At 36.1% G+C, this 17,788-nt stretch overlaps 1 protein-coding gene across 1 annotated transcript in view; it reads left to right on the forward strand.

The window, feature by feature from the left end:
* RFX6 (regulatory factor X6) overlaps positions 1 to 17,788 on the forward strand; it is a gene marked incomplete at both ends in the record, with an annotated part of 44,220 nt that overhangs the window by 9,904 nt on the left and 16,528 nt on the right. The window contains 5 exons of the mRNA XM_080664174.1: positions 4,069 to 4,146; positions 5,294 to 5,321; positions 12,408 to 12,515; positions 16,392 to 16,469; positions 16,583 to 16,696. Of these exons, the coding sequence (XP_080520300.1) occupies positions 4,069 to 4,146; positions 5,294 to 5,321; positions 12,408 to 12,515; positions 16,392 to 16,469; positions 16,583 to 16,696 (406 nt within the window). The remainder of the gene's footprint in view (positions 1 to 4,068; positions 4,147 to 5,293; positions 5,322 to 12,407; positions 12,516 to 16,391; positions 16,470 to 16,582; positions 16,697 to 17,788) is intronic.

Here is a 17,788-nt window from a genome sequence, read left to right on the forward strand (position 1 = left end):
TGGATGTGTTTCTCTCACACCGATATTTCTCTCTGTCTGTCTCTCCTTCTCTCTTCAACTCTAACAACAACAACAACAACAACAACAACAACAACAACAACAACAAAATCAATGGAAAAATATCCTCGGGTGAGGATTAAAAAAAAAAGAAAAAAAAAGATTAGTCCTCACAACTCACCTTTATGCAGGTGCTACTCTTTCCCTCATCAACAGTTAAAAGATGTGGCCAGTTTAACTAAATAAAATGAGTCAAAAAATTATCCAACCAAAAGAAAGAGAGGAAATATTTAAAACAAACAGATGCATTAAAAACAACAACAAAAACAAATGGACAGAATCACGATGTAGAGCCCACTGTCAAAATTAGGAACAATTGAAATTGATTCCAGTGACCAGTCGGATGTTCCTCATAAGAAGCCATTGCTGCCAAAGGTTATGGAAAGGGGTCTCGGGGTTAGAAAGCCTCACCCTGGCCTCAGGCATCTAATGTAAGTGTGTTTTTAGGACAAAGCCAGTCTAGTTGCAGGCCACATTAGCATCTCAGCCCTCCATCCCTTCCTTCACTCTTACCGTCACCCTTCCTGCCAAGAAAACCAATATCCCCAATAGATTCTTCCCATTCTCAACACTAAGATAAAAACTGACTTTGCTTTTGCGCTTTTTCTTCTCTTTGATTTGCAACCGATGCCAAAAATATATACCTGATTATTTTTCTTTGAAATCTTTTTAAATGTAGATTTTGAATAAATAAAAATAAAACAACACTCTATAGGTACAAAAGAGTAATGAAAAGTATGGCTTATTTTATGTATAAGTGTATTGTATCAAGAACGAGCAATCATTCATTTTTATATTGATGTATAAAGCATGGTGTTAAACAAGAGTTTTTGAGATTCAAAGAATAGTAAGATAGAATACATGGTGTCAAAAAACATCCACTCTTAATATTTATTTATATGATAAGCATTTTACTGAGTGTCCTGAAGCTGGCTAGGCCCTAGGTATGCAGTTCTGAGTAAAAAGAGCCCATATCCCACCCTTGCTCCAAATAACTGAGAGAAGTGAGGGAGAACACAGTTGAGTAGATTTCATGCAAAGGCGGACTGTTTGATTTGAAGTTACATTTTAATTTCTTATAGACTTTGATCAGTTGAATCTTGGTTTTCAGACATGATGGACAAAAGCTATTATCTTATTTATTAGTGGTGATTTAGTGGGCTAATAAAACTGATACGGCAGCTGCTCTTATCATAGTAAGTTATTGCAAGTCCCTGAACAGCTTAATCCCATCATTTCCTTATCAGTTATCATTTGTGTAGTGTAAACGAACATCAGGGCTACTTGCTCAGTGGGAACATATGTTTCAGGAATTCTGTATAATGACTGAAATGGAAAAGAAGAAATATAGGTGTAGGTATAAATAGATCAGCAAATGAAGAAAAGTATTAGACGCAATGTAAATATTTTAGTATTAAAAAAGCAGCAGCAATAATTGCATTTGTCCTATTAATATATTGTATCGCTTAGAACATATTAACTTTAAAATGTAGACATAAAAACTAACGAATAATTGTTTATTTCTAATATAAGGCTAAGGACAGTTGATGCTAATGAATGAGTACAATTTTGTTAGTTCACAAAGACTACTTGGGTTATGAAAACATTTTCTTAAAGAAATTAGCTAATCAGACCCAGGATTTTAGAGCATTTAGTATTTATCTTCTTTATTAAAAATTGATTTAAAAACATTTAGAGAAAGAACTATGGAATGTTGGGGAATCTTTATTCAGAGTAACCTAAGAACAGGCATCAGGTAGTGGTATATAAATTAAAACAGCAAAAACTTCACCTTTTTATTTAATAACATATGTTTTTGTTATGCTAGAATATTTCTGGCAAATATTTCCTGGTAAGTTTATTTTAGGGAAAAGTATTAACAACAAAATAGTGCTACAAAATGTTGCAAGTGAGAGGAAAAATCCATGTAAATGTTGCATGAAATGGCTCTTCCCACTTTTATGAGGTTTGCTTTTAGCTGCTAGGAGGACAGAGAGCTGCTCATTTGTTATCTCTTCTCTGTTCTCAAAGACACTGAATCGTCACTCGGATCATAACATGTAACTAGTTAGACTAAAAGGAAGATTAAAGGAGGAAAATTATATTATCAGCTCCAGAAAAAAACTGGATATGAAACATGCTAAAGCATTACAATGGTCATTGCAAAAGAGATATTTATATTCCTAATGACATTCTTACCACCTAAATACACTGATTCCATGCCCTTCATACACATTGTTAGGTATACAACATTTGTTCAACCCCAGGACTTTACTGGTAAACTGGAAATACACAGTACCAGGAGGAGGTTGTTGAAAACCATTGGCTGTAAGATAATTTGTGTTTTATCAGTTTCTAAATTTTTAGCAAGGAACATTGATTCATCCAATAAATGAGATTTTTTTTCCTTTACAGTAATGTCTAATGGGAACACAGTGAAAGAAAAGATACAATTCTCTTCCTCCAAATCTTATAATTTAGTAGGGGAGGTAAGCCATGTGTGTTTACACATACCAATGGTATGAAGTAGGAAGCTACATGGGATGACCATAAGAGGAGTTCAAAGGAAAGAGAAATTAGTTTTACCAGAGAACAGGCCAAGCTTCATGCATTAGTGCCATGCCTTGAGGCATGGGTAAGAAATGAGGCATGAAGGAAGAATATTGCCAATGGAGAGAGAGCTCAGCAAAGTGAAGGCCCCAAGGTAGGAAAGCACAAGTTATCTATGGAGAACAAGTGATTCTGATAGCAATAAACAGGGTTATACGGTCTAGTCGTAGGATTACCGGAGTTAGTAGATTTACCTTCATTATTTTAGAAGAGAAATTCTCCCATCTCTACCAAGTTTTAAATTGTGCTCAGATTTTAAGTATATGAAGCTATATGCATGCCTTTTACTGACAAATCTCTTTATTGCTGAGGTCAGAAAAGGGGCCCTGGGACTTAGAACCTTACTTGTTCACTTCCAACTCAGATGGTGATGCTAAGATATGAAATTAAATATGGTTACATTGTAATCCCCTTGTTCTCTTCTATCTCGTCCCTTCCCTGATCTTGGATGAATGCAAATTGAAACGGTAGGTAACCAGTTAGGTGGTGGTGCTGCATGGATGGGAGAGGGAGACTGAAAGCAGAGGTTGTCAGGCTGTGGCCGCCCTCACCAAACACCCACTATTCGACCAGCTTCTGTACAACATTTGTAGTCTTTGCACTTAGGTGTGTAATATGCCAGGAGTCTTCAGTTTAGGAGAATATGCTACAACTTAAGACTAGATAAGATCCAACACTTACCTGTGGCTCAGGATTCATGGACACATTTATAACAAATTCTTCGTAACACTTACATTCTGTGACTCATATTTCCATTGATTCATGACTTTGTTCCCCTCCACCCCCCATTGTTGCACAAAAGTTTGAAGTGAAAATGATAGTGAAAATGAAGTGAAAATGATAGTGAGTTGTTCCCACATGAGGAACAACTTTTAAAGGGTCACATGCTTCATACCTATTCCTATACATGATATCAATGACTTCCTCACATGTAATGTCATACTGTTTTCTCTATCTAACAGATACACTACAAAGGAAACCTACCATTTTTTTTTCAATTGATGAAATTCAAATGAATAGAGCCATTTGCAAATAGATACATTCTATGTATATACTTAGAGCCAATGCATACATTTACAAATTTAAGTGCCTACAATAACTTTGTTTTTTGCTTTGACACCTAACTTTTTAAAGGTTTGAAGGGAATTGGCAGTAGGTGATTTTTTTTGTCTTTATCAAGTCAAGAGCCAAAAGTACATTTTAAATATATTTAAAACATAAGTAGGATTAGTTACCATCAAAGAGGGATTTAGCATATTAAGATGTTACTTAAATCAGGAAAGGAAGGTGCTCAGTGGATTGCAGTTCTTACTTGAGCTTTATTTCAATTATACTTTGGTATCCTTTTTCCTTCCATAAACTCCTGCATTAACACACAGCTGGTTCCTGTCCTTGTTCTAGGTATCATTATTATGGGATTGGCATCAAAGAAAGCAGTGCATATTACCACTCCGTTTATTCTGGAAAAGGCCTGACAAGGTAGAATTCTAATACCTTCAAACAAATTCTCTGCTTTTCTTTAAATATGCATGATTATCTATTGAATAGAATGACTTACTAATTTTACTTATAAAATATTTCCTTTTAAGCATCAGGCCTTAATTACAACTTCGTATGGACAGTTACTGTGATGTGGTCTAGATTACTGCACAGTTTATATAATTCACAATCATTAATGACAAATTAATGGTGAAACAGGTGTTCCAGAGAGATGAACAACAACAACAACGACAACAAAAAATCAGGGAAGCAGAATTGCTTTTAAATTAGTATTTATTCATAAGGCTGAGTCTATTTTCAGGCGGGATTCAGTAAAAATAAAGGCAGGAATTGTAAGTGTGTTTTTCTTTTGCTAAGTGACAAACCTGTTTGAATATCGATGTGCTTGACCAATACCTTACACATATGAAAAGTTTATTACAATTGTCTCCGATCACATATGTCCTGACTACCAGCTTACCTTAGTAAGATAAAACTACTCACCTTTTTGAGTCTCTGTGAAAGGAAAAACACAAATGAATGTAAAGAACACATTTGCTCTGATCTGCCATTAACTCTCAGGAGGAAGTAATTCACAAGTGAAGTGACATTCAGTGAAACCCGTGATATATACAATGATAATTTTTTAAATTTTAGTGCTCAGAATAATTAAATCTACATCTGAGCTTGCCTTGGTGACTTATCAATAATTGCTCTTAGCTCTCAAAGAATGAATAATTTTTAAAAGTAAAGTGTCCTGTGGAAAAAAAATAAATGTAGTCACCTGAGTCTTACTAAGATGAACTCAGATATTACAAAGGACATAATGGAGGCTTACTAGCCACTACCTACCCATTTTAAAGGGCAATTATAGCCAGAACGCACACAAATATTTAATATCAAGTATTTTTTGTTTGCCTCAAATCTTACCAGACTTCCCTACATATTCTTAATTTTACTTTTCCTTAGTAGACTTATTTTTTATTAAGTTGAAAAATATGTTTGGATCTCTTTGAACATCAAATAAATTTCTCTAGATTTATTTCACTAATCATAGTATGCTATTTTGTAGGTTTTCTGCATTTTTTTGATAGCTATCACTGTATATGTATATTTTTAACTAATGGAAAATATACTGATTTTTAAGGTTTTCTGGAAGCAAGCTTAAGAATGAGGTAAGCACTACTTTCATTTCTTCTGTTTTACATTTGCTACAATATGTATTGCAAACCAAGCAGTAAGTGTTCATCATCCTTATTGGCAAATATAGAAATAAATGTTATTTATTAGGAGCTCCTTGAATAACTTGACGTCATCAGACAGAACTAAGTTATACTTGGGGCAGCTAATGGTTCCTTGCATGGACCTACTGAACAACTTCCAATTAACCTAGGAGAGGTAATTTTTCAGTTATCCACACCTAACATCAGATGTTTAAGCTATTGCAAAAAGAGACCATTACTGAGCAAAGCAATTTCCATTTAAAAGTAAACAGAAAGCCCAATGCTAAGGATATGGAAAGAATTGCTATTTGGAATATACCTGTTTAGACAAAACTTTTAATTCTTATCAAGAAGCCCACGTGTTATGTTATGGTTTGTTTCAATATTGTGTTCTGTTTTAACCACGTGTGTGTGTGTGTGTGTGTGTGTGTGTGTGTGTGTGTGTGTGTGTGTTAGTTACTATGCTGACCGCTTCTTCAATGAGGGGGGTTGTGGATGGTGGAGGTGGGAGCTAGGGAGAAAGGGCACATTATACCATCCCCCCTCACTTTGTCCCTAGACTCCCCTCCTCCTACCAGCCCCCAACCAAACCACAGATCAGCAAACTGACTTTATCTAAAGAGTCAGGCTGCCATTAGGGACGGCATGGCTAATTAGGCACAGGATAAGGCCTTCATTATCAAGTTAACTAAAAAGGGGTGCCACTGAACTAAGGGCCCATGACACTGTGCTGGGTGGTAAATCTGGACCCGAGGTCAATTGTAGCTCCATTAGTTTGGTGAAATGATGCAAGCATATTATCTTAAGAAAAAAAAATAGAAAGCCCCAATCTTCTGAAATGACCAATTTCTTCCCACCAGTGTTTTTAATGCACTTAATGGCTAGTTATACAATAAAATTCTCTAGGTTGCTCTCTTTATCAATGAAATAATAGCTCTTTATTAGATGAGCAGTTGTGAAAGTGCAAGCATATTGACTTGGAAATAGACTTCAGTTGACTGAAGTTTATGTCAACAGGGAATTTAAGTAACTTCTCTCAGGTGTTTTTTCTACCACTTTGGTAGAGCTGGTGTCCTAGCAAACTGTCAGCTGATATAGCACGTGTATGGCAGGCCTTGTTTATGGAATAATAGGAAAATGTATCGCAAGTCTTCTGTTTCATCCCCAGAAGAGTACATGACAAATTCAGGTGTAGATTTTGTCGATAAAGTGAAAATAAATGATTTTGGTTAGGCTATCTAGCCTATTTTTCTAAACATACCTGAAGCAATAATAGAGTGCCATTATGATAATGATTATAGAAATGAACACCATTAAGGATTTTCTAAAGGTTCAGAAGTACACTAGATACTTAAAAAAATAATAAAATATTTGTTTAACAAAATTGAAATAAAAAAATATTTTGTACTTAAGGTGATCATCATAGTTTGCTCAGGACCCAAGACTTTCAATGTAAGTCATTTGAACATTAATACTTATTAATGTTCATATTTCTGGTCACTTGAACATGAATAACTGTGAGGTAGGGAAGATAGATGTTAACATTGCTAGTTTACAACTGAGGAAATTGAGGCTAAGAGATACATTTGCTTTCTAAAATATTCTCAGTAAAGTTCTATTTTTTTAAAACCCATGGTCAAGATATTAATAGATATATGGAGTTACAGAGACTAGGGAACAAAATAGTGAGTGGATAGATTTGACCCTTTACATGGTAGCAGGAAAATATATCTTAAGTGATTATAAAGGGTATCATGGTAGTTAACATAGTTGAAGTGGTTAAGGACATTTCCCAGAGGAAGTGACATTTAAGGAAATAACTGAGAAGAAGTGGGAATTTGGAGGAGGAGTGCATTGGGGGAAGGGAGTTGAAAAGTGGTCTATACAGCTGGAACAGCACAGATTAGGGTTTCTCAGACTTGGTATTATTTACATTTGGGGCCAAATAATTCTGTGTTGTGGGGAATGTCCTGTGCTCTGTAGGATGCTTAGCAGCATCACAGTGTTAGCACAAGAAAGAGGACTTAGATATTTAGTTTAATAGTGACTGAAGCCAGGGTAATGGATAAAAATGTCCAGGAATAAATAAATGAGAAGAAGTTATAAGAAGAGTTGTGAAAAGTGAGATAGAAGAAAAAGCCAACAAGATAACTGAAGAAAATTTAGAGAGCTAAGAGGAGGAGAATATTGTGGCAGAGAGCTGAGAGAAAAAAAAAATTGCTTCCAATAAAAGGGAATGGCTACTACTACGAAATGGCGCTAAAAGGTCATCAAGATACAGACTGGAAAATATCAATGGGACTACTTAAGTGGAGATAATTAATGACTTCAGGGAGAGCATTTTCAGTGGAGAGCTGGGTTTGATTTGTTTATAAAATGAGGGGCAAGCCTGACCAGCATGGCTCAGTGGTTCAGCATTGACCTATGAACCAGTAGATCATGGTTCGATTCCCGGTCAGAGCACATGCCCAGGTTGCGGGCTCGATCCCCCATGGGGGACATGCAGGAGGCAGCCAATCAATGATTCTCTCTCATCATTGATCTCTCTCTCTCTCTTTCTCCCCTCTCTCTTTCCCTCTCCCTTCATTTCTGAAATCAATAAAAATACACTTTTAAAAATGAGTGGGAAGTGGTATGTTGAATGTAGAAAATGTAGTCACGTTGAGGGTGATACTTGGGGAAGGACTTGAAATTTAGTTTTGAAGAATCCAGGGGTGGGCAAACTTTTTGACTCGAGGGCCACAATGGGTTCTTAAACTGGACCGGAGGGCTGGAACAAAAGCATGGATGGAGTGTTTGTGTGAACTAATATAAATTCAAAGTAAAGGAGAGGAGGGGAGAGCAAGAGAACCCTCCGCTCTTGCGGCTCCGCAGGTCGGATAGAACAGCGAACAGCGAATGGGCTGGCCCGCGGGCCGTAGTTTGCCCACGGCTGGATTAGACAATCATTCTAATTTGGTAAAACACCTCTGGTAAGAGTAGACAACCTAGATATGAAAGACAGGGAGGGGAAAGTTGAGAGCACAAGGTCACTGAAGGTGGGCCTGGACGAACCTCAGAGTGGAGGAAGTGGCCCTGGAGAAGGAACACTTCTTTCATTAAAACTGGAGGGTGGAAAGGATAAGTTCAGATGCAAGTAGATTTGCAGATTTTGTGGCAGAAATTGAGGTAGTTTGGTGGCTTCAGACTTCTCTCTGAGGAAATAGTTAGTGGTCAGTTAGGTCATCTGCAGTGAGTGAAAATAATAGGAAAAAAGAGTTTGAAGAGTTTAAAGAAAGTCCCAGCTCTTCCCAATTAGGATGCCCAGAGGGAATGTAGCCTTAAGGCCATGGTTGGCAAACTGCAGCTCGTGAGCCACATGCGGCTCTTTGGCCCCTTGAGTGTGGCTCTTCCACAAAATACCACGGCCTGGGCGAGTCTATTTTGAAGAAGTGGCATTAGAAGAAGTTTAAGTTTAAAAAATTTGGCTCTCAAAAGAAATTTCAATCGTTGTACTGTTGATATTTGGCTCTGTTGACTAATGAGTTTGCCACTGCCCTAAGGCATTCATTGTATGTAAGGAATGAACTCTTTCATGCTTATGGAATGGTACTACTTAAGTGCAGATTAAAGAAGAGCATTTTCATCATCACAGAAAGTTCTATACAACAGTACAGTTTTGGAATATGTAAAGTATTCAACTCAAAAATAATAAGACAACTCAATAGAAATATAGTAAAGTATATGAACAGGCAGGTCCCACAAGATAAAAAGAATGACTGATGCATAATATGTTGTTCAGAGTGCCCATTCTGATTGATCAGGTTCCAGAACATATGGTCCATAATATTTTGGATACCATTTCTGCCAATAAACATGTGAAAAGTGCTCAATTTAAACTTTTAATTAGAGAAATGCAAATTAAAATGGCGAGTAATTATTTAACTATCATTGGAATAATAGCAATTAAAAAGTCTGAAAATACAGTTTTCAGAATGTGGAGGAAAGGAACTCTCATAAACAGTATTAGGGACAATAACTAGTAAAATTGAAGGTGCACACACCTTATAACTGCATTCCTAGAGAAACCTTCACACCATGCACAAGGAGGCATGTCTGAGGATGTTCATAAAAGTATTGTTTATAATCTCAGAATATTAAAAATTAAATGTCCATTATGATATAATGGGAAAACATGTTTTATATATATTTAAATGAGAGAATGCTATACTTCTTTGGAAATGAGTGAACTATAGCTGTAAGAGCCAAATTAGATTAATTTTAAAAACCTAAAGTTCAGTGAAAAAAGCTTATTGAACTTAGAAGGATACATACTTTTTTGTCCCATTTTTTAAGTAATAGTACTTATTGCTTAAGAATATTTACATATGAAGTAAATCTTAGAGATTTGAATAGGTATGATAACAACCAAATCCAGAACATTAATTATTTCTTTGAGGAAGGAAGGGGAAGAGATTAGAGAGAGCTATAGAAGCTGCTTTAACGTTTCAAATGTCTAATGTCTTAATCAAGGTGGTGAGTACATGGGTATTTATTAATGTTTAATCTATACTTTTTAAGAAGTTTTCAATAGTTCTTAGTATAAAAGCAAACAAAATCAACAAAAGCAAAACAAAAGGGAAAGAGGATGGTAACAGTAATTATCAATCAGTGGTATGAATTTTGATAGTTTTTAGTTTTTATTCATAAATGTAGTGCTTCAAATTTTATTGTGTTTTAACTAGCTAAAGTACTGATTTGCCATTATTTCTTAAGGAAAAAGTCCCTTACTACCTCAATTTCTGCCATTTTATACATTTCAACCAGGAAGTTTCCCTGATAGCTTGAGTTTCCTTCACCTTAACATCAACTATTCATGGCCAGTTCAACAACTTTGTACCAAGATAAATAACAAATCCTCCCTTCTTGGTATATGCTCTTCAAATATTTGTAGAGTGTTATCATGCTCTCTTTTAGTCATCACTTAGCCAAACTGTGCAGCTGAATTCCTTTAATCTTTCCTCATAAATCAGACCCTCTTGCCTTCTAATCATATGGTTTCTTTTCTGTAGGTTCCTTCTTATTTTCTTTTGGAAATAAGATTTTTAAAATAGTTTACTCAAGAGTACTGAAGTCATCAGTTGACAAAAAAAATTTTCAGATCTCTGCAGCTGGCCTATGATCTGGCACCTCCTAGTACCGTTAAAATAGCAAACACATTTCTGGAATCAAAATTATTATATTTTACTTTCTATGCCAATTTATCAATCCTTCTTTTTTTTTGTTCCATGTTTTGGACAGATATTATTTGATTTTATAACAACTTTGACACAATTGTTAACAGATTCAAACAAATTAAATTTTAAAACCTTTCCCTTGAGCACTCTTTTAAAAAAAAAAAATCCTTACTATTGAACATATTTCAGACGTCTCCCATTCCCCCCATTGCACTCTTGATATTCCACACAATTGATAGCTTCCGTTACACAAAACGATTATTTATCAACATGAGAACTTTAAATAAATATAAAAATAGAACATATATTTTGTTCCTTAATATGTGTTTCTTTAACACTCTAAAATTTTTATTGGAAAATGTAATATTATTCGCAACACACACACACACACACACACACACAATTTTGAAAATAATTATAATATTAAAAACTGAAGATGTACCTCATAGCCTAAAAGAGAGAAGTCCTCTGTGTGTCCCACCCCAATCATTTCCCTCCCCCTGACACCAAAAGTTTCTGCTCTCCAGAATTTGGTCTTAATCACTCCTCTGTTTTTCCTTAAAGTTTACCACTATGAATGAATACCTAAACATGTGTTGATAATTGCATAACAATCTGAATGTACTTAATACTGTTGAATTGTATACTTAAAAATGATTAAGATAGTAAATTTTATGTATTGTTTATTATTTCCCAGCTTATTATCACCAATGTATTGTTTATTATTTTCCCTACATAAAAATGGATTCATTTTTTTCTGTGGCTTTCTGGTTTCATTCAACATTAGGTTTTGTGATTCATCAATGTTAATACATGTAGTTCTAGTACCTTTATTTGTACTGCTGTATAGTATTACATTGTATAAAAATATCATATCACAATGCATTTATTTATTCCATTGTTGGTGTAAATTTTTACTTGAAAAACAATATTTCTATGAATATTTTTCAAGTGCACATGTGCAGGAGTGAAATTCTGTGTTGTAAATAACTTTTCGCTATTGGTGGCATAACTCAGCATTCTATAGTATCTTTTGATGAATGTAATTTTAAAATTCTAAGCTTAGTGGGCTTTTTTTGTATATTGTGTGTTAAAATCTGTATATATTCCAGATCATAAATATATTTTTCTACATATTATTCTAAAAGTATAAAGTTACTCTTAACATTTAATTCGTATTTCATCTGTAATTGTTGCACAATGATTACCATTATCCATTTCCATAACTAAAGGTTAACAGGGCTAAATCCAAAATCAGATAGAGATGTGTTTTCCCTTAGAGATTCTAAAGAACAAATATCTGAACTTAGGGTTGGGGGAAGGTTGAGGTGAGAAAGTCCAGAATATTGGTTTGGGGGTTAGAAGACTTAGACTCTAATCAAAATTCTACTGCTAATTATCTCTGAGACTGAATAATTAAATTAACTTATCTCATTTATTTAATTCATAAATGAGGAAGCTGGGTTTGGCAATTCTTTATTCTCTCAGAGTTATAATAATTTCAATAGTTCTAAAAGTAGACCTTTCAAAATTTATGCTCTTAAACAAATGTGAATTAAAATCTCTAAAAGTTGTGAAAACTAGAAAATGTTCAAAGCTAAAATCCAAATAGGAAATTTATCCTGACTATGAAACTATTTACCGTTTGGAAACAATAATTCTGACATGTCTTGTTTATTCAGTTACACAATTTAAACGGTTTACCTAAATCTTGAATTTCCCATGGGTTTTAGGATAAAGAATGAAATTTTATGGGCTCCTATTTTATTATAATTGTATTTTTAATAATGACTTTATTTCTTTTCATTTTTCTAAATTATAGGGTGGCTTCACTCGTAAATATTCACTTAGCTCAAAAACTGGAACACTTCTCCCGGAATTCCCCAGTGCTCAACACCTTGTGTACCAAGGATGCATTTCTAAAGAAAAGGTATCAATGAAAGCTGCTTCTCTGTTGATTTTCTGATATGTTGGTTCCGTATCTCACTTTGCTAGGAATCTCATGCCACTTGCAGGAAGCAGTCAGAAATCTGCATACTCAAACATCATGGACTGATTTATAGCAGGGACAAGTGTTTACTAACATCGATCAAACACTTTCCAATTAATTATTTACCATCTCCATGATAGTACATAATCAGAAGTTGGTAAAATAAACATTACAAGACTAAAGATTGTTTTTCATTGAAAACTCAGTGTGAAGGAAGAAAATACCAGAATGCATCTATCACATGCAGGTTTTAAACCATAAGCTTTATGTGTGGGATGAACTCCATTTAATTTCGGTAAAGAGTTACCAAGCACTCCTCCAGAACAGGATCTGTTCCTAGCACTGAGGGGAGGTACCTAGATGAATGCAAGGCCATGCACCAGATGGTCGCAAAGCTTCTTTTCAATTCTAAAATTTTTGGTTCTCTGACAGTTGCAAGTGTTTTTGAAAGTTAAGGAAGAAAAATTTTTCATAGGATTCAGTTTGTAAATAATCTTCAACATGACTTTTTTCAGTGTTTATGTAATAAAATGTGTGGCTAAATCCTCCTCTATTTCTGAATTTCTGAAGTCATTTTTGTATACCTACTAGCTGACTAATAGCAGGATCTATTTTTAAATCAGGGCATCATTTGTACATTCTTTTTTAAACTGAACTGGAGTTCATTTTTCATTAGCATTTGAGGAAAACACCTTTGGTCATATTTTGAGGTGCAAAGACAGAGGAATATGATGAACTAATGCCCAATTGTATTACTGTAGAAACCAGAAATGAAAATAACACATTAATAAGAAAACTATCAGTAGATAGGTAGACATGCACAGTAACTTCTGGGGTTCCTTCTGATGACACATACTCTGCCAGTTAAGAATAGGTGAAGTACTGAAGCTTATTCTCAAATGCCGATTCCAAGCAAATCTCCTGAAGTGTGTCCACTTCCTGCTGTTCTCCTCTCCCACCCTTTTTACCTTATAGATGTAATGTGTGATATTATGACTTCAGATTTAAGGTGGCTCTTGTAAATGTTAACATGTGGCAGTTTGTGGGGAAACCTGTGGAAATCAGTGGCACCTCAGGGAACACAGTTCTTTGGGGGAGGGTATGGTTGAGCACCTTTGTGGAAAGGATTCCTACATATTGTAAAGACTTTACTGTGTAAATATACCTGATGAGAGAGAAATGTGGGGAGAGAGCAACAAAGGAAAAAGAGAAGCGAGGAACATATCCCAATAGTTTATTTCAGTTTCTCTGCTGGCCTCCAAGGAATTCCTCACCTGTCAACTTGAAAAACTGGTCTGTAGATCATTATCTCAGTCAGGTATCAAGGTGCTTACATAACCTCTGGTTTCTAAGTCATTCCCATTGGTCCCCATCATGAGCACCAGGGACTAGCACTCATTTTGTCCCTTGAGAGCCCTGAGACCCCACCTTTCACCTTCTTTACGGTAGCCAAGTTCCCCAGATAACTTTACAGTTCCTAGAAAGAGTGGTGGGCGGAAGCTCAGCACCTGCTTTCTTGAGACAGAAAGGATGGGACTGCCCAGTGAAAAGTTGACTGAGGGGTGTTAGCTGAAGATGAGGGACCTGATTTATGCCTCATCATACTGTCACTCAAGGCAGTTGCTACCCTCCATCAATTCTCACTGACTTTACTGGAGATAAAACTTGCCTTTGTTCCTGCATCTATTCTCAGAAAATCGAGCAAAATTATGTTTATAAAGAATGCAAAGTATAATACAAGGAGAATTTATTGTCCTAAGACTATCTATAATAATACAAGCATAATATGCTAATTAGACCAGACAGCCTTCTGGACATCATTCTGGACATCCTTCTGGACAAAGCTATGGTGGTGGGGGCTGAGGCAGAGGTGGTTAGGGGTGATCAGGCAGGCAGGCAGAGTGGTTAAGGGCCATTAGGCAGGCAGGCAGAGTGCTTAGGAGCTATCAGGCAGGCAGGCAAGTGGTTAGGGGTAATCAGGCAGGCAGGCGAGTGGTTAGGGGCGATGAGGCAGGCAGGCAGAGGGGTTAGGGGAGATCAGGCAGGCAGGCAGGTGAGTGGTTAGGAGCCAGTGGTCCCAGATTGTGAGAGGGATGTCCAACTGCCAGTTTAGGCCCCATTCTGCAGGTATCTCTGTGGGATTGGGCCTACACTGGCAATTGGACATCCCCCGAGGGGTACTAGATTGCAAGAGGGTGCAGGCCAAGCTGAGGGACCCCCTGCTCCCGTGAACGAATTTTGTGCACTGGGCCTCTAGTGTAAATTCAAAATAAACAAATGAAGTACCAATAATAAGATTAAAATTTTGATGATTTGTGTAGAATAAATTTGACACAAATAAATGGCAATACTTGTGAAGATAAAAGCTTACTTGTACTTTCATAGTTTCCAGGGCTCAAATGGTTATTTTTTGACATCAGTTGTGAATTCCCTTCTATCTGTCATGCTAACCCATCTAAAAATAAAATACTATTGCCAAAACATATTATTGCATGTCTCAGTTACATTAATGGTGACATCTCCTGCTCGAGGTGTCCCATAGTCAGCATACCTCCTTGGAGGGAGATTGGTAATTTGCATGTCATCTTTATACAGTTTGAGCTAACCCCCCAAAATGTGTGCTGTCACTGGGCTTCAGGGATCAAGGTTGGAGAGCAAAGGATTAGACAGGAAATCCCCATCACTGTCACCACCCTAGATACTATGGGATAAAAATAGTAATAGCGCTCAATTTCTTAACATATATTATGGATTACTCCAACCACTTTCCATGTGTTAATTCATCTAGTCCTCATGACGATCCTATTTGATTTTTATTATCATTATTCCCACTTTACAGATGAGGAAATAAAAACACACACATGTTAAGTAGCTTGCCTAATGTCACGTAGTAAGTGGCAGATTAGAACTGACATTCAAATCTAGGTAGTCTGTGGGCAAAGTTCACACCTTTAACCTCTAGGCCATGCTCCTGCCCACATGAACTACACAACTGGTAATAGTAGGCACATTTCTAGCTTATCAAATGGTTTTGAATTTGAATATTTGTAAATTGCTAGAATATTATCTAGTTCTAATCCATTCCAAATTTTAGATTATGTTTAAAACCATATGCAATGTAATTATCTGTGGTAACATGGAAATAGAGACTTTTCATGATAGACACTCAATACCCAAACTTTTTCGGGGTGAAGGAATCATTTGATATTATTACTAATTTTAGGTAGTATTTAGTAAAGTGTTACTATGTACCAAGCACTGTTCTTTGTGCATCACATCTTACTTCATCTTCTTAACACCATATCAGTGATATGTTATTACTACTCTGCATAAAGACAAAAGTCTGAGGGTCAGAGACTGAGAATCATGTCGAAAGTCACACCTGGTAAGAAGTGCAGTGGCGCTGGGCGCTGAGGTTTAACTGACTCAGGAACCGAACCTGGAAACCACTACACCACACTGCCCAAGCACCTACTTAATGAAACTTAACGTTGAAGAGTTGGTGTGTTTTACCATTTCACACTTAATTCTCCAATCAAAGGTCATTTTCTTACTGAGCTGAAAGTCACAATGTTGCCTTGGCCTGTATATCTCTGTGTTATGGTACTGTTCTATGATTATACAGTGCTTGCCTTTCTCCCTTCACAAGGCAGTAAGCTCCCTGAAATAAGAATTTTTCCTTTATTTTTGATTCCTCAGCATTGAGCACAATGCCTGGTATATGACAGGAGCTTAATAAATGTGTGTTGAATGAATGAACAAATGAAGGCCGTGTTGAAAGGATGCTGTGGTTAAGCTTTTTCTTCCTTGAAATAGGTCGATACCCTCATAATGATGTACAAAACTCACTGCCAATGCATCCTGGACAATGCAATTAATGGGAACTTTGAAGAGGTAAGAGTGACAAAAAATGCTTTGCTGACCATACTGTAAATACGTTCTTGGTCTGTTCTTTATACGAGTTGAAGCAAAAATCGTAATGTGCATAATCTTTGCTCTGCAACTAGATCCAGCATTTCTTGTTACACTTTTGGCAAGGGATGCCTGATCATCTCCTTCCTCTGCTTGAAAACCCTGTTATCATTGACATTTTCTGTGTTTGCGACTCAATTCTTTATAAGGTAAGCTCTTTGGACTCTTTTAAACACAAACTACTAGTATATATTTCTTTTAAGAGCATTGTATCTACATTTCTGCAATATATTTTCAATAAATTTGTTATTTCTGGCTGGAGAAACACCATTAATTTTTTTTTCTGATGAGGAAAGCAAGCAGTTTAATAGTGTATGTTTAATAGTATATGTATTTTAATTTAAGTTTACATGAAAACAAAATCCATTTTTATTTATAGCTAAGAATAATCCTAAATGTGACATACTAATACATGGACACTTAGTTAATTTTTATTAATTGTTCAAGGTGTTTTCAGATTAAATAACAATGTGGGTTTTTTTTCATAATGTCAGTGTTTTGGGAAAGAGCAGGACTAATAACTTGAAAAATCTTTAAACTCTCTAGCTTTAATGCATTAATGTCATTTTTGTTCTCAAACCAAATAAGAGTCCCAAGTGTCTACAGAAGGATCACAAAGACGTCCTGAACAAAGACAAGAGGAGCCAGTTGGCCTTCTAGCCAAACATTTAGCAGGAAGGGGGCGAGGCTAGTTCCCCACAGTCTGTTCTCTCGTTAGAGGAGCAGCATGGTCCAAGCCGAGGGAGAAAACTATATTGAAATCTGGGTACTTTAAAGTACATTTTCTACATTTACATATTAAATTGTCATTAAAAAATAATCAGAGTTAGCAAGAAAACCCAAGCCAGTGCCTTGTTAAGCACTAAGGAAAAAAAAAATCCTTCTAAGTTAGTTGCAGAGAAATGAAGCAGAAGCTAAAGAGACTCAGTCCAGAAGCACCTCTGCAGACCAAGAACTGACAGGCGGGCTTGAGGCTGAATGGGGTGCCTGCAGTTTCATCCTCTGTTCAGCTCTCCCTCATCACAGGATGCGAGGATGGAGGAGTAAGTGCAGGATATTCTCTACCTTTAGTTCCAGTTACAGAAGGACGGAGGAGAGTGAGGATTGTCTTGTTTGGGGAGGTTGAATAAGAATATTACTATTTTGAAGGAGAAGATTTAGTTTGCACTGACTAGTTGTCTGCAATATTGAAGACTTGAGAGAGTAATCAGGAAGGGGCGGGGAGGTGGTTCCAAGAGCGG

This window comes from Plecotus auritus, assembly GCF_963455305.1.
Source record: "Plecotus auritus genome assembly, chromosome: 4".
Lineage (NCBI taxonomy): Eukaryota > Metazoa > Chordata > Mammalia > Chiroptera > Vespertilionidae > Plecotus > Plecotus auritus.